Source organism: Alosa alosa, chromosome 11, assembly GCF_017589495.1.
Source record: "Alosa alosa isolate M-15738 ecotype Scorff River chromosome 11, AALO_Geno_1.1, whole genome shotgun sequence".
Lineage (NCBI taxonomy): Eukaryota > Metazoa > Chordata > Actinopteri > Clupeiformes > Clupeidae > Alosa > Alosa alosa.
Genome location: NC_063199.1, coordinates 33384890 through 33401197, shown reverse-complemented (window position 1 = coordinate 33401197; position 16308 = coordinate 33384890). Strand labels below are relative to the sequence as shown.

Here is a 16308-nt window from a genome sequence, read left to right as displayed (position 1 = left end):
CTATGTTTGGGATATAGCGTCGTTAATGTAACTTCGTTACTTTGTTGGGAAACGAAGTAGTCTAAAGGTAGCCTACATTTAAATTGCATTAATTCGTTACAGTTACTGAATAACTGTAACGTCCATTCCTGCATTGGGCATGTCGACATTAAACTCAACATTTCGAGAATAAAGTTGAAATTTAATGTCGACTTTAATCTCGACATGTCGACTTTAACGCCGCCACGTCGACATTAAACTTCGACATTTGAGAATAAAGTTGAAATATCATATCTACTTTAATCTCGGCGTGTCGACTTTAAAGTCGACATGATTGACATTGAATTAAATAGGCCCTACTGTTTAAACATATACCTACACAGTTTAAGCTAGGCCTATGTAGCCTACACTAACACACATGTTACATAAAAGAAAAATGGGCTTCAAATAGGTGTTATTTCAGATAGATTGCAGATATTCAGATAGATTGCGTCTTGTCTGTTAACTACTCATTGCCGTCATCGCGGAAGTGCTGTCGTCCGGTTATGGAAATACCATGCACTATGCCGTTTAGGCTAAATTGCTAGAAAAATATCCAATGATATAATGTTTCTATACAAAATGTTATTTCACTCTGTTTTACGTGGTTAAGGCCACTGCACATCCAAATAACTGACCTTCATGACCCACAGGCCGTCACTCTCCAGGATAACATGGCAAAACTCATTTTTCTAAAACTGCTTTTCCATGTCTCACCTGCAATATGCGATATAGGAGGCTAGAAACACAGGTATATCCTAAGCATATACTATTTTGACCCCGTGAGAGAATATATGTGCATGCACTTTATTTATGCACTTTTGTGCATATGTGTGCATGTAGGCTAGCTACATGGGGTGGTCGGAGGACAGCTTAATTCGTCCCTCCATAGACATTCAGCAATAGGCTGTTTTGCATCCATTACAAACAAGCAGCGTGAAAGTCTAGGATTGGGAGAGCGCCTAGTATGCCTCTAGTGCATAAGCATGAAGTTGAACCTTTAGATGAAAAACAACACTTTAATAATAGGCCTACAATAAATAAAAAAAAACGCTATGACGTTTAGGCTACTTTTGACCATTTATCGCCTGTAACTCCGTGATAAGGACCTAACAGCAAAGTATTTGGCTGAGCAACGTAAGTTAATATGTTCTATGTTTTGTCCACATGATATAGGCCTATGTCTAATCATTGTTGCACTGGAAGACTCTGAATCATTGTTGCACTTGTTGCATTGTTTCATTCGTCCTCCCTTTCAATCGTCCGAGCGGTCGTTCTCTCCAAACTAACTTTATTCTCAAAATGTTGAGTTTAATGTCGACACGTCGAGATTGAAGTCGACATGATATTTCAACTTTATTCTCGAAATGTTGAGTTTAATGTCGACATGGCGACATTAAAGTCGATATTACATTTCAACTTTATTCTCAAAATGTCGAGTTTAATGTTGACATGGCGACTTTAAAGTCGACATGTTGAGTTTAATCTCGTCATGGCAAAAATATTTTTTTCCTTCATGTGTGGCCCTAATACTCCGTCGTATGCAACTCCCCTAAGCAAGCAAATCAAAACGGTGGCTTGTGCAATACTGTTCATGCAGACTTCAACTGGCGCGGTAGTACACAACTTAGCAAAGTCAACTTGAATGTATCAGTTTTGAACAAAGTTAGTATTATACCCTATTTATCACAACGTTGTCTGTTGCGTTGTCAATCGCAAACGAAAATTTATTCAAACGGCTAAGGAATTAACTGTAGCTTAATTTGTGGAGATCGAAGAGAAACCATTTGTTTGACATAGGCCTACGCGTAGTCAGTCTTGCCCGTCCGATTAGAGGGCTTTCCTTCGTTTACGCTCACCATCTTAAAAAGACGCGCATGCAAGTCAACACTGCGCTGAAACCTCAAGAATCAGTCAAATCGCGAACAGCCACAGCTCCGTTTAATTGTCAGGTGTGATGAAATGCGTTCATATTCCACTTCTTATGTCATAAAAGTTGAATGCCTATGGAAAGGTTTTGTGATAGGATTGTCCAATGGTCAGTGTTGCTTCAATTTGTGTTTTGATTTATGCGATGCAACTGGGTTCATCAGTTTTGCGCAAGTTTAAAACGTTTAGCCGACTGCCTAATTTGTCATTTTTGTTCTATAAGTTCCATTTTTCATGTCATGAATGTAACATGCCTATGATAAGGCTTTGCTGTTGTACAAGATGGTCAATCTATTGTCTCAATTGTGATTCATGTGACGCGCACACCGATGCTGGGTTCATGCACTTGATCAGCCTAGAACAGGAACATTTTGGAGAGGGAGGAGAGAATGAACGCACGCAAGAAACACTTTTTAATTAAACGTAGGCCTAATTTACAAAGACATTGTAAAACACTGAAAGTTAATATTTACACCACGGGTCTCACGTCGCTCTCAAGCTCAGTCGCGTGCTGCCCTCTTTTGAGCTTGCGAGAGGCTTAAGATGCACAATTGCGCAGCCTATAATAAAAAGTAAATAATGCTTAATTAAATAAAGGCATGTGCTTACGCAGCCTATAAGTAAAGAAAAGACCCCTGCCATAATTTGAGGATTTAACTCAAGCAAATTGTTTTCAATTAACATATAATTGCACAAATTAAGTTAAACGGTTAGATTCATCTGGACGTGTTTTAAGTTGGCTGCAGCCTGTAAATAGGCTAGTGATATTTGAAAACGAACTTCTGTGGTCATATGCATTTTACATAGGCAAGCAGGACAATTTGGGAGTTTTTGACTGCATGGAAACGATACAATAGTGCCAAGCACGGTTGTGTTAGGCCTACCATTTGCATTTATTTAAGTTATGAACATCAGACGCTTGAGTGAAATCTCGACCTTATTAGTGATTGATAGCCTATCTTATGCGCTGTGTTTAAGCAGGCCGTGAACAAAGGGTTAACTTATAGCCTACAGGTAGAAAAAAGAAAAATGGTGATAATATAACGTTAACTAAGTTAGTTTGCCTGCTAGCTAGCTTATCAGTAGGCTATACAGTCTCTCAATGGGAATTTATGTGATATTACCAGTGCAATAGCTACTTCTGTCTAAATAATAGGCCTATTTACCTCTCCTTATTCAGTGTAAACTTGGAAAAAGATCAATCGGGCATTTCACACTGTCAGTTCTTGCAGTTCATTACCGAGAAGAAAAAAAAAACAGCTGGCAACGTTAAAAACAGCTGTTCAGGTGGGCTCATAGAATTGGAACTGTAGCCTATATGAAATTTTGCGCTGAGCTTATTAAAATGGCGCCCTGTCAGGCTCAGAGCGTACTTCATGCCTATGACGTAACTGATCTATCTTGCTCCGCTCTAGAATCTTTGATCGAAACAGTCGGCTGACTGTTCATGCATTGCAGGGCTAGGGAACTCTTGTAGCCATGCTGTCTTTTGGAAGGTAGGTATGTTAGAGCGATCTTGCTACACATTAAATCTGTAAATTATTGAAAACAATATACATACCCCTTACAAAAATACAGCTAAACTGCATTTTTTTTTCTAATTACAGTGCAGTAGCCTAACGTCTGTGTCATATTGAATTTCTGCAGTAGCCTACTGTAGTGTGCAATGCAGTTAATGTAGCCTAACAGGTAATCAACAACAATATATCATTATGGCTGATTCAGGTCCAGAATGCAGTGGTAAGTGGAAAGACAGCTTGCACACAGTAGCCTACTGACATACAGCGGAGATGGAATGAAGGGACATCCAAGCTCAAGCGTCTTAGTCCAGTCATTTTAGGAGAAAGGGTTGAACAAATTGCAACACAAGCAAACTTAACTGATTTTGTATCCTCAATATGTCCTGAGTAAGGGGAAAAAAAGCACCGAAGAATCCCAATAGGGGAAAGTTTAGAAAAAGACCTAAATATACATGCGCCTATACAGTATTTTTCTCATGCAAATAGGGGAAAAAAATTAACCTTCACATATCACCATGAAAATTACTGAGTTGATTACTTACATCAAGACAAACAAAAAATGTATTATAAGTTTTTTGAAATTGTTTGTTAACATGGGCAAACAGGGCATAATGTAATTATGTATAGTGACCCAAAACTAACATTTGACAAACAAATTGTCCAAGGCATGGAGGAAGATAATACATGTCTTAACTGGTATTATATCTCATCTAGAGGGTATATGCTTATAGAAAATATATAGTTTATGGTGTTTAATTTGTTTTCCCTGGATAGTATAGGCCAGGGGTCTCCAACCTTTTTGGGAATGAGGGGCTACCTGAAGACCCAAAATCATATGGAGGGCTACTCATTTGAAACAAACAGACCCTCACCCCTTTTTTGTTAGGGTAGTCCTCCTAAATAATAGGCCTATGTGATTTTTACTTTTAAATTATCAATATTCTGTAGGCCTATAAGTCTTTATATATTAAGCAACTGTATTTTCATCTGATTCTTCTACTTTAATATCAATATGCAACACTACCAACATAATTGTTCAGTTTGTCCATTTCAAAGTTTGCATGGGGAATCTAATCTTAATTTTTTAGCAAAACAAAAAAACAGTATATATATATATATACAATATATTTTTGTGCATTTAATAATTTGGGCTACAATTTGTACCCAATTCATACCCACCCACCTGAATTCAGGGGTTGTTTAAGTTCTGATTCCAGTGGACAATTCTGTTTTAAAATTTCAATAGCAATCACCCACACCACCATAACATATGTACACCTGAAATCTCTCCATGATCTGACAAAAAAGGTAATGCACAGTCCTGCTCAGTCAAGCATGCCACAACATTTTCAGCGCTATTATACGGCATCCTACGGAGGAGAAAAGGCCTGTGAGCTAAAGCAATTGTTTTTCAGGCCTTGAACAATCATGCAAGAACCGTATTTGACGAACATAGAATTGCCACAGAACATTTGCAAAGATATGCTTCCATTGGCTACACCAGACGAGCACGTTTTTCCCCTTTACTGTCTATACGTGCGAGCAGCGTGTATGCGCGCCGCTTCCGATGTTGTTTAAAGATTGAATGGGAAACGGATTTGGAGCCAAAGGCTAAAATTTAACGCAGCTACAATTTGTAAGGTATCACCAATATCAATTTAATGTTACAGATGTATGGCTACATACATTCTTAAAATGGTTCTGGTCTAGACTTAAATATCTATTGAAAACTTCACAATGGAGCGTGTTTTTAGAGCGTGATCTGCAGGCGACCTGATGGCTATTTTTAGAAGGTGCGCTGGGGGCGCCTCATAGCCGTTCCGCGGGCTACCACTGGTATAGGCCAAAATGTAGCCAATTTACACTTGATTCACCTTTACAGAATAGAGGGCAATGTATTGTGCATGGCATAGAGGAAGATGGGACATTTCTTAAATGGTGTTATATCTCCTCTAGAGGGTATATGCTTATAAAAAATATATAGTTTATGGTGTTTAATTAGTTTTCCCTGGACGGTATAGGCCAAAATGTATCCACTTTACACTAGATTCGCCTTTACAGAATAGAGGGCAATGTATTGTGCATGGCATAGAGGAAGATGGGAAATGTCTTAAATGGTGTTATATCTCCTCTAGAGGGTATATGCTTATAGAAAATATATGGTTTATGGTGTTTAATTTGTTTTCCCTGGACAGTATAGGCCAAAATGTATCCACTTTACACTAGATTCGCCTTTACAGAATAGAGGGCAATGTATTGTGCATGGCATAAAGGAAGATGGGACATGTCTTAAATGGTGTTATATATATACCTCCTCCGGAGGGTATATGCTTTCAGAAAATATATAGTTTAGGGTGTTTAATTTGTTTCCCTTAATAGTGCAGACCAAAATGTATCAGCTGTTCACTTGATTCGCCTATACAGAATAGAGGAGTATGTGTTATGCATGGTATGGAGGAAGATGGGACATAAGTTGATTGATGCTATATTTCATGTACAGTGCATATACTTTTAGAATATGTATAGTTTTGACTGTTCTATGACTTTGGTAAAACCATGACCCATGCATAGGCATGCATTGTTAATTATTATTCTTAAACTATATTTATTAGTATAGCATTTTTGCCAGATGTCACAACAATAGTCACTTGGAGGCTAACTGCAGTTATCCCATCTGCACCCTTCTGTCGAATTAGGACATGATCATGTCCATCTTCAACTTTGTCTTCACAATTTTCCTGCATTAACATACTTTGCTGTCCGATTATTGTTTTAGACAAAAATTGTGCAAAGTAAAGGGGCATCATACAGCCCCCTCTGATTGGACAGACAGTATATCAGTCAACCCCTGGGCAAGAGGTCAATTACTATAAGACTTGCAAAATGATGGACTGATACTTTAGTGTGATATACTGTATGTTTCAGTGACCTCTAAATCAGATTACGTAAACACCAAAACCACTTTCCTAGGCTGAACAATGCCTAACTATGTGTTTGTATAGATTACACATTGTGGAACACTTACTGTACATGCAAAAACCCACTTGGCTCTATTTAAAGATTCAACAACCATTTCCATTGATTCAAAGGGCCACAATGTAAAAATAGACACCAATTTTGCAACAAACCAGTCTGAAATAAGCCAAAGGAATTCACTCTTTGAAAATAAAAGAATGTTCCTCAACAATGCAAGATTCTAAAATTCCATGTTAAGGGTCAGATATTCTTTAGAATGTGTATTCTACAACATTCTAATTACAGTTTTGTCAGTATTTGCTGAAGAATAATGCATAAAACAACCCTAATTTTAACATATTTCCACCAACTGGATTTTCATGGTCTTTTACTATGGTGTGAAGATCACCAATTGAAATATAAAAATGTGAAAATAAATTCTTTTGCAATTAGTTTTGGGTCAGACCTTTGCCTGGACTATTAGCTCCGTTGTGGTATTTATATTATCTATATGTAATTACATTATGCCCTGTTTGCCCATGTTAACAAACAATTTCAAAAAACGTATAATACATTTGTTGTTTGTCTTGATGTAAGTAATCAACTCAGTAATTTTCATGGTGATATGTGAAGGTTAATTTTTTCCCCCTATTCACGTGAGAAAAATACTGTATAGGCGCATGAATAGGGTATATTTGGGCCTTTTTCTAAACTTTCCTCTATCGGGATTTCTCAGGCTTTTTTTCCCTTACTCAGGACATATTGAGGATTCAAAATCAGTTAAGTTTGCTTGTGTTGCAATTTGTTCAACCTTGACCCCTATTTTGGCTTAAAATGACTGGACTACTGAGCCAGATACATTTTAGCCTAGGCACCACAAGGCAGAGGATAAGTATGAGGGAGAGACTATAGGGCAGTTGGCAGACAACTCTCAAACACACCACAGTATCAGTCCCACAAAGACTTAGAGAGAGTGTGGACACATCTCAAACAAAAACCTCTATTTCTTCTCAAGAATTAAATTAAAGAGATTAAATGCTCCATCCCAAATGAAAATCACCAGACACTCAGTGAACTGTTATCTCAGAGAGTTAGTGATTCTAAGATAGTGGATGGAAAACTTGAGGTTCAGGAAACGAGCCGAGGCTATTACATGCAAGTCCAACTATAATGTTTTGCACAGGTCTCAAGGCAGCCAGACTGATGATCTGGACACCAGATGAGAGTTGGTATTTAGTGTACCATTCGATGAGCTGTTTGTCACGGAACAGGTGAAGCGGTTGAGAGTGTTGTACTAGCCTTCTCATCCATGCTGCCTCAACTTGTTGATGAATTTGCTGCGGGGCGGCTTAAGTTTGATGGGAGATGAAATTGTGGGGAAAGTGTAAAATTGAAATTGTGGGGAAAGGGTCCAAGGGTCATTGTTAGTGCCCACTGTTGAAAATAATTCAATTTACAGCAATGAAATGGAAATTCATGGTTATTACAATGCACTTAATTTCACGTTGATAAAAAAAATCAAATGTCTACTGACAATGTCTGACATGGACAACATTTCAACAGTTACAAATATTAAATGTGTTTTCATTACTTCTACATTACAATTCTTGAGTTTATTTGAAGCTGCACTGAACTCTCCCCCTGTTCTCCTCCGGTTTTAAACACGCATGAAGTGACCAACTGCGATCCATCACGAATGAGATCACCCCGCAAATTCACAAGGGCAAAACATATACTTAGAATTTTGTCTACTTTTGGGACCAGGGAAATAGGCACAACTTGTGATTAGATTTTAAACACGTTTAAGCGTCTGATGGCCCTGTCCACATGTGTTCTAACATTTGCAATTCTTCTAGTGGAAGTGACCTGTTCTTCAGTAGCTAAGTTTTTTGTGAATGAGGGTATGACTAGGTTAACTTTCTTTTCAAAGAGTATGTCTCTAATTGTGAATCCACGGTCTGCCATGACCTCATCACCCGGTTGTAACATTATCAATCCACATGGAGCAATACTTACAAGATACTTCACTATTATGGGAATAATAATGGCTATAGGACTCCTCTTGAGTCTAGGTTTTTGTAACAGGCTCTCGCTACAATCCAAAATGCATGTTGTCTTGGGGTATTTAGTTTTAAAAGCTAGTGGCATAGTCGCCTGAATTGTTTCCCTAGGACGCCAAGGGATGAGGTTTCTTGTAACTTCCTCCAATTTGCGAATCATATCAGAGATCCGAGAAGAGACAAGACAAGAGAAAAGACCAGCAAACTGTTCAAGCACTGAAACAAGAGTATTAAATGTTTGAAGTGGAATGCCAATGTACAGTAATGAGAATCATTGAAAAGAATATTATGTGCCTCACTGCACTGTGTTGCTTGATGACGGACTTCTTTAGTGTTGGTGGGCAGCCTCGCATAACTATGATGCAGTATCCCCATTGCAATCTAAGTTGACAATGAAAATCAAATCAGGTTTCAGGCCTAATGTTGAGCTCTACTACTTCAGGTGGCAAGGTAAGTCATGTTATCTATAGCTATACCAATACTAATTACAATTTTATGTAGAAGTTTAGGCACCCCTGTTCATTACTAAGATTTCAGTTTATCATCTGTGCAGACACCAGGGACTAAGCACTGTGACCAGAGGATCATCTACAGGCTGTTGTAATTTTTGCACCTACTATTGTATTATTGTTATTAGGCTATATAAAATTGTTGAAATTGATTCTATAAATGTAATTTCATATCTCAAATATCACTATTTGTAAAAAAATATCTAGAGGAAGTTACTGCTGGGCAATTCCATGCGAAAACTGTCACATCCATAACATCAACTAAATACCATGGCATTGTGTTGGCATTATGGATGTGACAGTTTTATGAAATGTGTTTGTGTTTGTGTGTGTTACAGAGAAGTGTGTTCAGTGGTGGGTCTGGTACCTGGTGTGATGGTGATGATTGTGGTGTTGGATGGTGGTCATTGTGGTGTGTGATGGTGATTGTGGTGTGTGATGGTGATTGGGGTGTGTGATGGTGGTGTGATGGTGATTGTGGTGTGTGATTGTGATTGTGGTGTGTGATGGTGATTGTGGTGTGTGATGGTGATTGTGGTGTGTGATGGTGTTGTGTGATGGTGATTGTGGTGTGTGATGGTGATTGTGGTGTGTGGTGGTGTTGTGTGATGGTGATGGTGGTGTGTGATGGTGATTGTGGTGTGTGATGGTGATGATGGTGTGTGGTGGTGGTGGTGTGTGGTGGTGGTGATGGTGGTGTGTGATGGTGGTGTGTGGTGGTGTGTGATGGTGATGATGGTGTGGTGGTGGTGTGTGGTGGTGATGATTGTGGTGGTGATGGTGGTGTGTGGTGGTGTGTGATGGTGATGGTGGTGTGTGGTGGTGGTGATGGTGGTGTGTGGTGGTGATGGTGGTGTGTGATGGTGGTGTGTGATGGTGGCTCTTTGTCTGTGGCAACTGCACTCTGAGAGCTCATATCCTCAGTGAGATATTACACAGTGCTACAATCACACACACATCCACATCATGAACACACTTACACATAGACATAAAGAAACACATATTCACACATTCAAATATCTTTTTGTTCCTACAAAAACAACTATTCATCAATTTCTCCTTTATTTCTGAGGCAATGTTATGTGGTAGAGATGGACAGAGAGTGTGTCTAAATATTAGTGGTCAGGTGTTGAGTCAGACAGAAGCTGTGGATCTGATCTGGCCTCCTCTGTGCCCTGATTGGCTTGCTGTGTTTGGAAGAGGGTGTGTCCATGGTTGCCGGGGTCAGAGGTCGTGAAGATCCAGTGGTTGCTATCCTGCTCGAACTTATGGGAGTCCAGGAGGGTGTGAGCAGTAATCTCGTACTCTTTACCATATGGTGTCCTACACACACACACAAAAAAAAACACACACACACACAAACAAAAACAAACACATACACACACACACAAACACACACACACCTGCTGTTAAGTAACATGTTAGCCATGTCCCATGCACATAAACACACAGATACACGCACGCACGCACGCACATGCACACACACGCACGCACACGCACACACACACAGAATAATGAAAACACAGATTCCTTCCTCACCACAGGATGTGCTTGTCCATGAGGGCCAGACACTGGTTGGTCTTGCAGTGGGAGATAAGCACCTTTGAGTTTGCCTGTTAAAAAAACACACACACACACACACACACACACACAAGCAAGGACACAGAAATGCAGTCAGCAATCTGCGATGACACAGCCATCCCATTGGAAATCAACAAGGACACAGAGATCCAATTGGGATGTAGCAAGGACACATCTCTTAGCTGCAGGAACTAGTTTTTCCATAAGGTCACGCCATTGCGATGGCGGTCAAGGTGAGTTAGTTTTTCCATAAGGTCACGCCATTGCGATGGCTGCCAAGTGAGCTTCTGAGCTGCTCTGGCACAGTGCTCACATCAGGTGATTACACATAAGGCAACTTTTTGAGCAATGTTGCTGGGCAACCACGTAACCAGTTTGAAGTGTTCTGATTGGGTAATCATGACAATTTCCCTACTGATGTTAACAGTTCTCCATAAACAAAATCAATGGGAACACATTCGAACCACAATACTCGGCATCATTACTCAGACAGTTGGCTGGAGCATCATTAGCCTTAGGTGAGCAGAATCTTTGTTTTTGCGCTGGACTGAATGAGGGAAAAGCCTACCATCACATTGTATTAGGTAGAGATGGCCCTCTCACTGGCTCACGCCACCCATGATTAATTACGAAATGTAAGGACAACCCTTTTAAACTGGAACCCCATTTCAAAAATGGTTGGGCTGGCGTGAACAATTTTATGGTTTACATAGGTTACTATGATTGCGTAAATTTAATTGAGAATAAATACAACATATCAATTGTTGATAAAGAGAAATGATTTTTTATGTACTGTATATTTTTAGGAAAATACAGCTCTGGAAAAAACTCATTCAAAATGTCACTCAGCAACCGTAGGATGACATCAGAAAAATGTGCAGTGGTCAAGGCTCCGAACCAGTTCAAGGAACGAAAACCGAAAACGAACGGAATTTTCACGAATTTTAGAGCCGGAAAGCGGAAACGAAAACAAAATGGTCTTCAACTGTTTCGGAACAGAAGCGTTATTCTGAAATCCACAAAACCGGTTAATAACGTTTTTTTCGTTCTCTATATATTTTATAAAATTTCACAAAAGCATATCCTAAGTGTTCTACTCGTTTGATTGTAGGCGAACAGCCTAATAATTTGATTTCTGCAGTTTGAAAAAAAAAAAAACGAATAAATGGACCTTTTAGTCCAAATGTGTATATTTTGTCTTGCTGTTGTAATGTAACCTATCCGTCTGCCACTTCGGATCTTAGGCCAGCTCGTAGCGTAGGCTACTGAAACTGATTTGGAAATTGTTTGTAGCCTATGCGTAATAGCCTATATTTTGCCTGTCCACGCCTTGTCGTTTTAAAAGTCGGGATTTGAAATGTTTGTAATTATAGCCTATTCTATGTAGAAGAGTTAAGCGGGGAAATTTGAGATAGGCCTTGTCAGCAACAGACAGGTTCGTTTATAAACAGGGTTGGAATTATAAGCAAGCCTTTGAAGATCTCCATATGGATAAAACTTAGGCTACAACCAGGTAAGGAGTTTGTTTAGCATGTATCCAGATATATTTTTGATAAGAAATTATTTATAGGCATAGGTTAGGCCTACAGTAAGTCTGTAGGCTATGGGATGGATAGCGCATCTGAATGTTTTTGGATGCCGCCTGTGATTTATTATTTTTGGGCATAGCTACGGTATAGGCTAAATCAAGGGGAAATAATGAGTACGTCTATTCTAAGGTAAAGTCCACAAAAATAGACTTGATAGGCCCGCCAAACACTGCGGAACTTTAAGAACGAACGATATTTTGCATTCCGAACCAGTTCAGGACCGATATGTTGGTGGCGGAACGCATGCAAGAACGAAAACGTTAAACATAGGCCTACCTGAACCGTTCGGAACGGAACGTTTGAAAAATAATTTCGCTTTCAAGCCCTGGCAGTGGTCTCTTAATTTTTTCTCAAATTCTCAAAAAAGTTGAGATAGGGGCATGTTCACCTCTGTGTTGCTTCACCTCATTATGTTTAACAACATTCTGTAAATGTTGGGGAACTGAGACCAGTTGCTGGAGCGTTAAAGGTGCTCTAAGCGATGCTGGGTAATGTCACTTCTGTTGACTTTCAAACAAAACAGAGAGATAGCTTGTTACTTCCTCCCCCTCCCTCCCGTGCTGCTCCCGTGCAATTGAAACTCTCCTAAACGTGCATCTTGTCTGTGATTTGCTGGAACAGTTTGTTATGTTTTTATGGGCTAGGTTTGCCCAGGTTGTTTTTGTTGCCGTTTTTGGAGCCTGGGCTGTCCACAGAGATCATGAGAGGATGAGAATCCTGGACTGCAGACAGGCCATTTCAGCATATATACTCTATTACTATGTAGCCATACTGTTGTAATACGTGCAGAATGAAGTTGGGCATTGTTTTTCAGAGAAATGCAACGTATTCCCAAAAAGCATAGGCTGGATGGCAACATATGCTGTAGGGATGGGCATTATAAGAAATAAGAAAATAGTGGAAATACTCTTTTCTGATTGGCTGATGGAGTGGCTATTAATTCTGAATAACAGGACACCTATGAAGTAGATCTGGTAATAAGAAGTTTAATCACTGTTCCATATCAATGCTTGTGAATTGTAACCATAACAACCATAGTAGGATGACAAAGTTGTAAAAGTTGTGAAAGAAACTGAAAATGTCGGCTTCTTTGTAAACAGAACTGCTTGTTTCCCTTGCGTGCCATAAAGGCATGACTATTGCCTATAGTGCTGTAAAGGGCATGACTATTGCCTATAGTGCCATAAAAGGCATGACTATTGCCGGCAGAGGATGACTCCGGATACTCATCCGTTGTGCCTTCGCCTCGTCCGGTAATTCTGTATAATGGGACACCTCGGGACGTCGTTACTATATTTTGGCATAAGTCAACTTTCTTCCAAGACCATAGAATGGCTCCATATGCTTTTCTTCAAAAGATTTTGATTGCTTAAGATACACCGTGATATTTCTACTCCTTAAAACAGCCATATTGATGTTAAATCATCTCATAACATTAATAAAAGTGCTGTAAAGGTACGACTATTGCCTATAGTGCTGTAAAGGCATGACTATTGCCTATGCATGACTATTGCCTATAGTGGCAACCGGGTGATAAGTGGGATAATGGCCGCCGAGTTGCCCCATCATACGGAATTAATGACTCTGGCAGAGGATACTCCGCTCCGTTGTGCCTTCGCCTCGTCCAGTAATTCTGTATAATGTGACACCTCGGCGGCCGTTACCCCTTATGTATCAACGCAAATAACTTTCTTCCAAGACATAGAATGGCTCCATATGCTTTTCTTCAAAGATTTTGATTGCTTAAGATACACCGTATATTTCTACTCCTTAAAACAGCCATATTGATGTTAAATCATCTCATAACATTAATAAAAGTACTGTAAACACAGTGTGAAGACAAGCACAGTAAAGAGTAATGTTTTTTATTTCTTAAAAAAATAAGTCTACCTTTTATAGAATGTTAATTTTGCACAAATATGCAAAACATTTCAATCTAATGGTCCACGACTTGAACATTTAGTTTTGGCCTGCGGCCCTCCAACCTGATTCATTTTTGGCCCTTGACGGTCAAACCATGCACCTTAGTCCACAAATTTAGACAATCAAAATCGTGTGTGTGTCTGTGTGCGCGTGCATGCATGCATGGTGCGTGTGTATGTGTGTGTGTGTACTCACAGACACTGGGAATCCTTCCTGTTCCAGTCGCTCTTGGGGGTTTAAGTACTTAAGCTTCCAGTGGCACAGGAAGCTTAGCTCCTCCACCAAACTCACTTCCTGTAGGCGGGACTTCTGTGCACACTTCTGGAAACTCTTTACATCACTGGCCAGGTACAGCTGGGGGCCAAGCAGCAGGGTTCAGTCAGAGAATAAGTACTTTTTAAAATGATGTGCATCAAGGGAGGGACGAAGGTTTGACTTGGAGAGTCACCCTCTGACTAGATAAGGAAACAGTTTATCTGAAAAATCGTTATGCGGTGGTGGATAGAAGAATCAGATTTGGTAAAAATGTGCCTTGGGTGATCTTAAGGAATCCAGATGCTAAATAATTCTAAAACAGGAAGTGAGTTTTTGAAGAAAGGAAAGATGCTGCAAATACAGTTGCCAACCAGACAACCTCAAAAGTGTTGAAGTGTCCTGCCCTCCAATTCTTGGCCACAACACAACAAGGATACCCACTGTGCATGGACGGACTAGATGAACAAGTAGGCTAGACCAGTGGTTCTCAACCTTTTTTCAGTGATGTACCCCCTGTGAAATATTTTTTCAGCCAAGTACCCCCTAACCAGCGCACAAGAATTACCGCTATATGCTTCAACCACATTTCCATCGTTTGAGTTTTGACAGTGATTGACAGGTGATGGCGGGTGGCATGTGACAGGTTGGGTCGAACCATCCTGGTATGGGGGGGACTCTGGGTTTTTAGGATAATTAAATTGAATAGCCTACTGAAATATAAAATTCATTGTATGAACTTATATTTTCCTGAAATATTTATCAAATAGTTGTTTTTAAAGTATTTTTGGATGGATTCTACTTTTTAAATATATGTATATTTTAAAATCTCACGTACCCCCTGGAGTGCCTTCATGTACCCCCATTTGAGAACCACTGGTCTAGACAGTATAATAAAAACTAGATGTCTGTGATGGCTAAGATACCTACATTCCACCAGTCCTATAAGCTATAACACAGAGTTCAACAGATGATACTGACTTGACCAGAAACGTTTCTGGTTGAACCTAATTCTCATTATACAACACATACGAGTACAAGATACATATTCAGATTTATTCATATTCAGCACATTCAGATGTCCACCTCTTTAACTGCACATATCACACATACCCCTCCGGCGTAGCCTACAGTGGTCCTCAAACACATCACACATACCCCATAGCCTGCAGTGGTCCTCAAACACAACACACATACCCCTCCGGGTAGCCTGCAGTGGTCCTCAAACACATCACACATACCCCCATAGCCTGCAGTGGTCCTCAAACACATCACACATACCCCTCCGGCGTGGCCTGCAGTGGTCCTCAAACAGAAGCTCTGGTCATAACGCAGTGTTTCACCCTTTGCGGTCCCGTCCACACTAATCAACAAAGTAAATCATAATAAAGTAACAAATAAGTGATAAAACAGACAGACAAACAAACAAACAAGACAATACTAATACTAATTTCCCTTTTTGTGTTTACCTGTCGATGATGAATGCATTGCGAACACAAGGCTGCAAGCTCTGGGCTCCACTCACAGAACAGGGTGCCTGCAGTGATTGGTTGTCGGTTTGCTGGGGGCGTGCCCTGATGTTGCCGATGTCAGTGATGATGCTGAGGGCACAGGGGTCTCGTGGGTCAGGCCCTGTCCTTCCAGTGTTGACCAGCATCACAGTGTCTCCAAAACGCACACTGCCCTGTGCTACAGACAACTCTACCTAACAGACACACACACACACACACACACACACATACGCACGCACGCACGCACACACACACACAATCAAACACTCCAATAACAGGGAATTTCATCTATACATGTACACACAAAAACAGCATACACAATCTCCTATCTTGTTGTTAACCCACTTCAACAATTCCAACAGACCTGATCATGTAAATTAATATTTGATCATCTTTCTCACTTCCCCCTCAGATGCTCTCTCTCTCTCTCTCTCTCTCTCTCTCTCTATAGTCTGTATGAC

At 40.0% G+C, this 16308-nt stretch overlaps 1 protein-coding gene across 1 annotated transcript in view; it reads right to left on the bottom strand.

The window, feature by feature from the left end:
• Positions 1 to 10036: 10036 nt before the first annotated feature.
• cfap161 (cilia and flagella associated protein 161) overlaps positions 10037 to 16308 on the bottom strand; it is a 6967-nt gene continuing 695 nt past the window's right edge. Inside the window, exons 3-7 of the mRNA XM_048257441.1 lie at positions 15806 to 16041; positions 15618 to 15699; positions 14280 to 14438; positions 10531 to 10604; positions 10037 to 10314 (exon numbers count right to left, since the gene is read on the bottom strand). Coding sequence (XP_048113398.1) covers positions 10107 to 10314; positions 10531 to 10604; positions 14280 to 14438; positions 15618 to 15699; positions 15806 to 16041 — 759 coding nt within the window. The 3' untranslated portion in view covers positions 10037 to 10106. The remainder of the gene's footprint in view (positions 10315 to 10530; positions 10605 to 14279; positions 14439 to 15617; positions 15700 to 15805; positions 16042 to 16308) is intronic.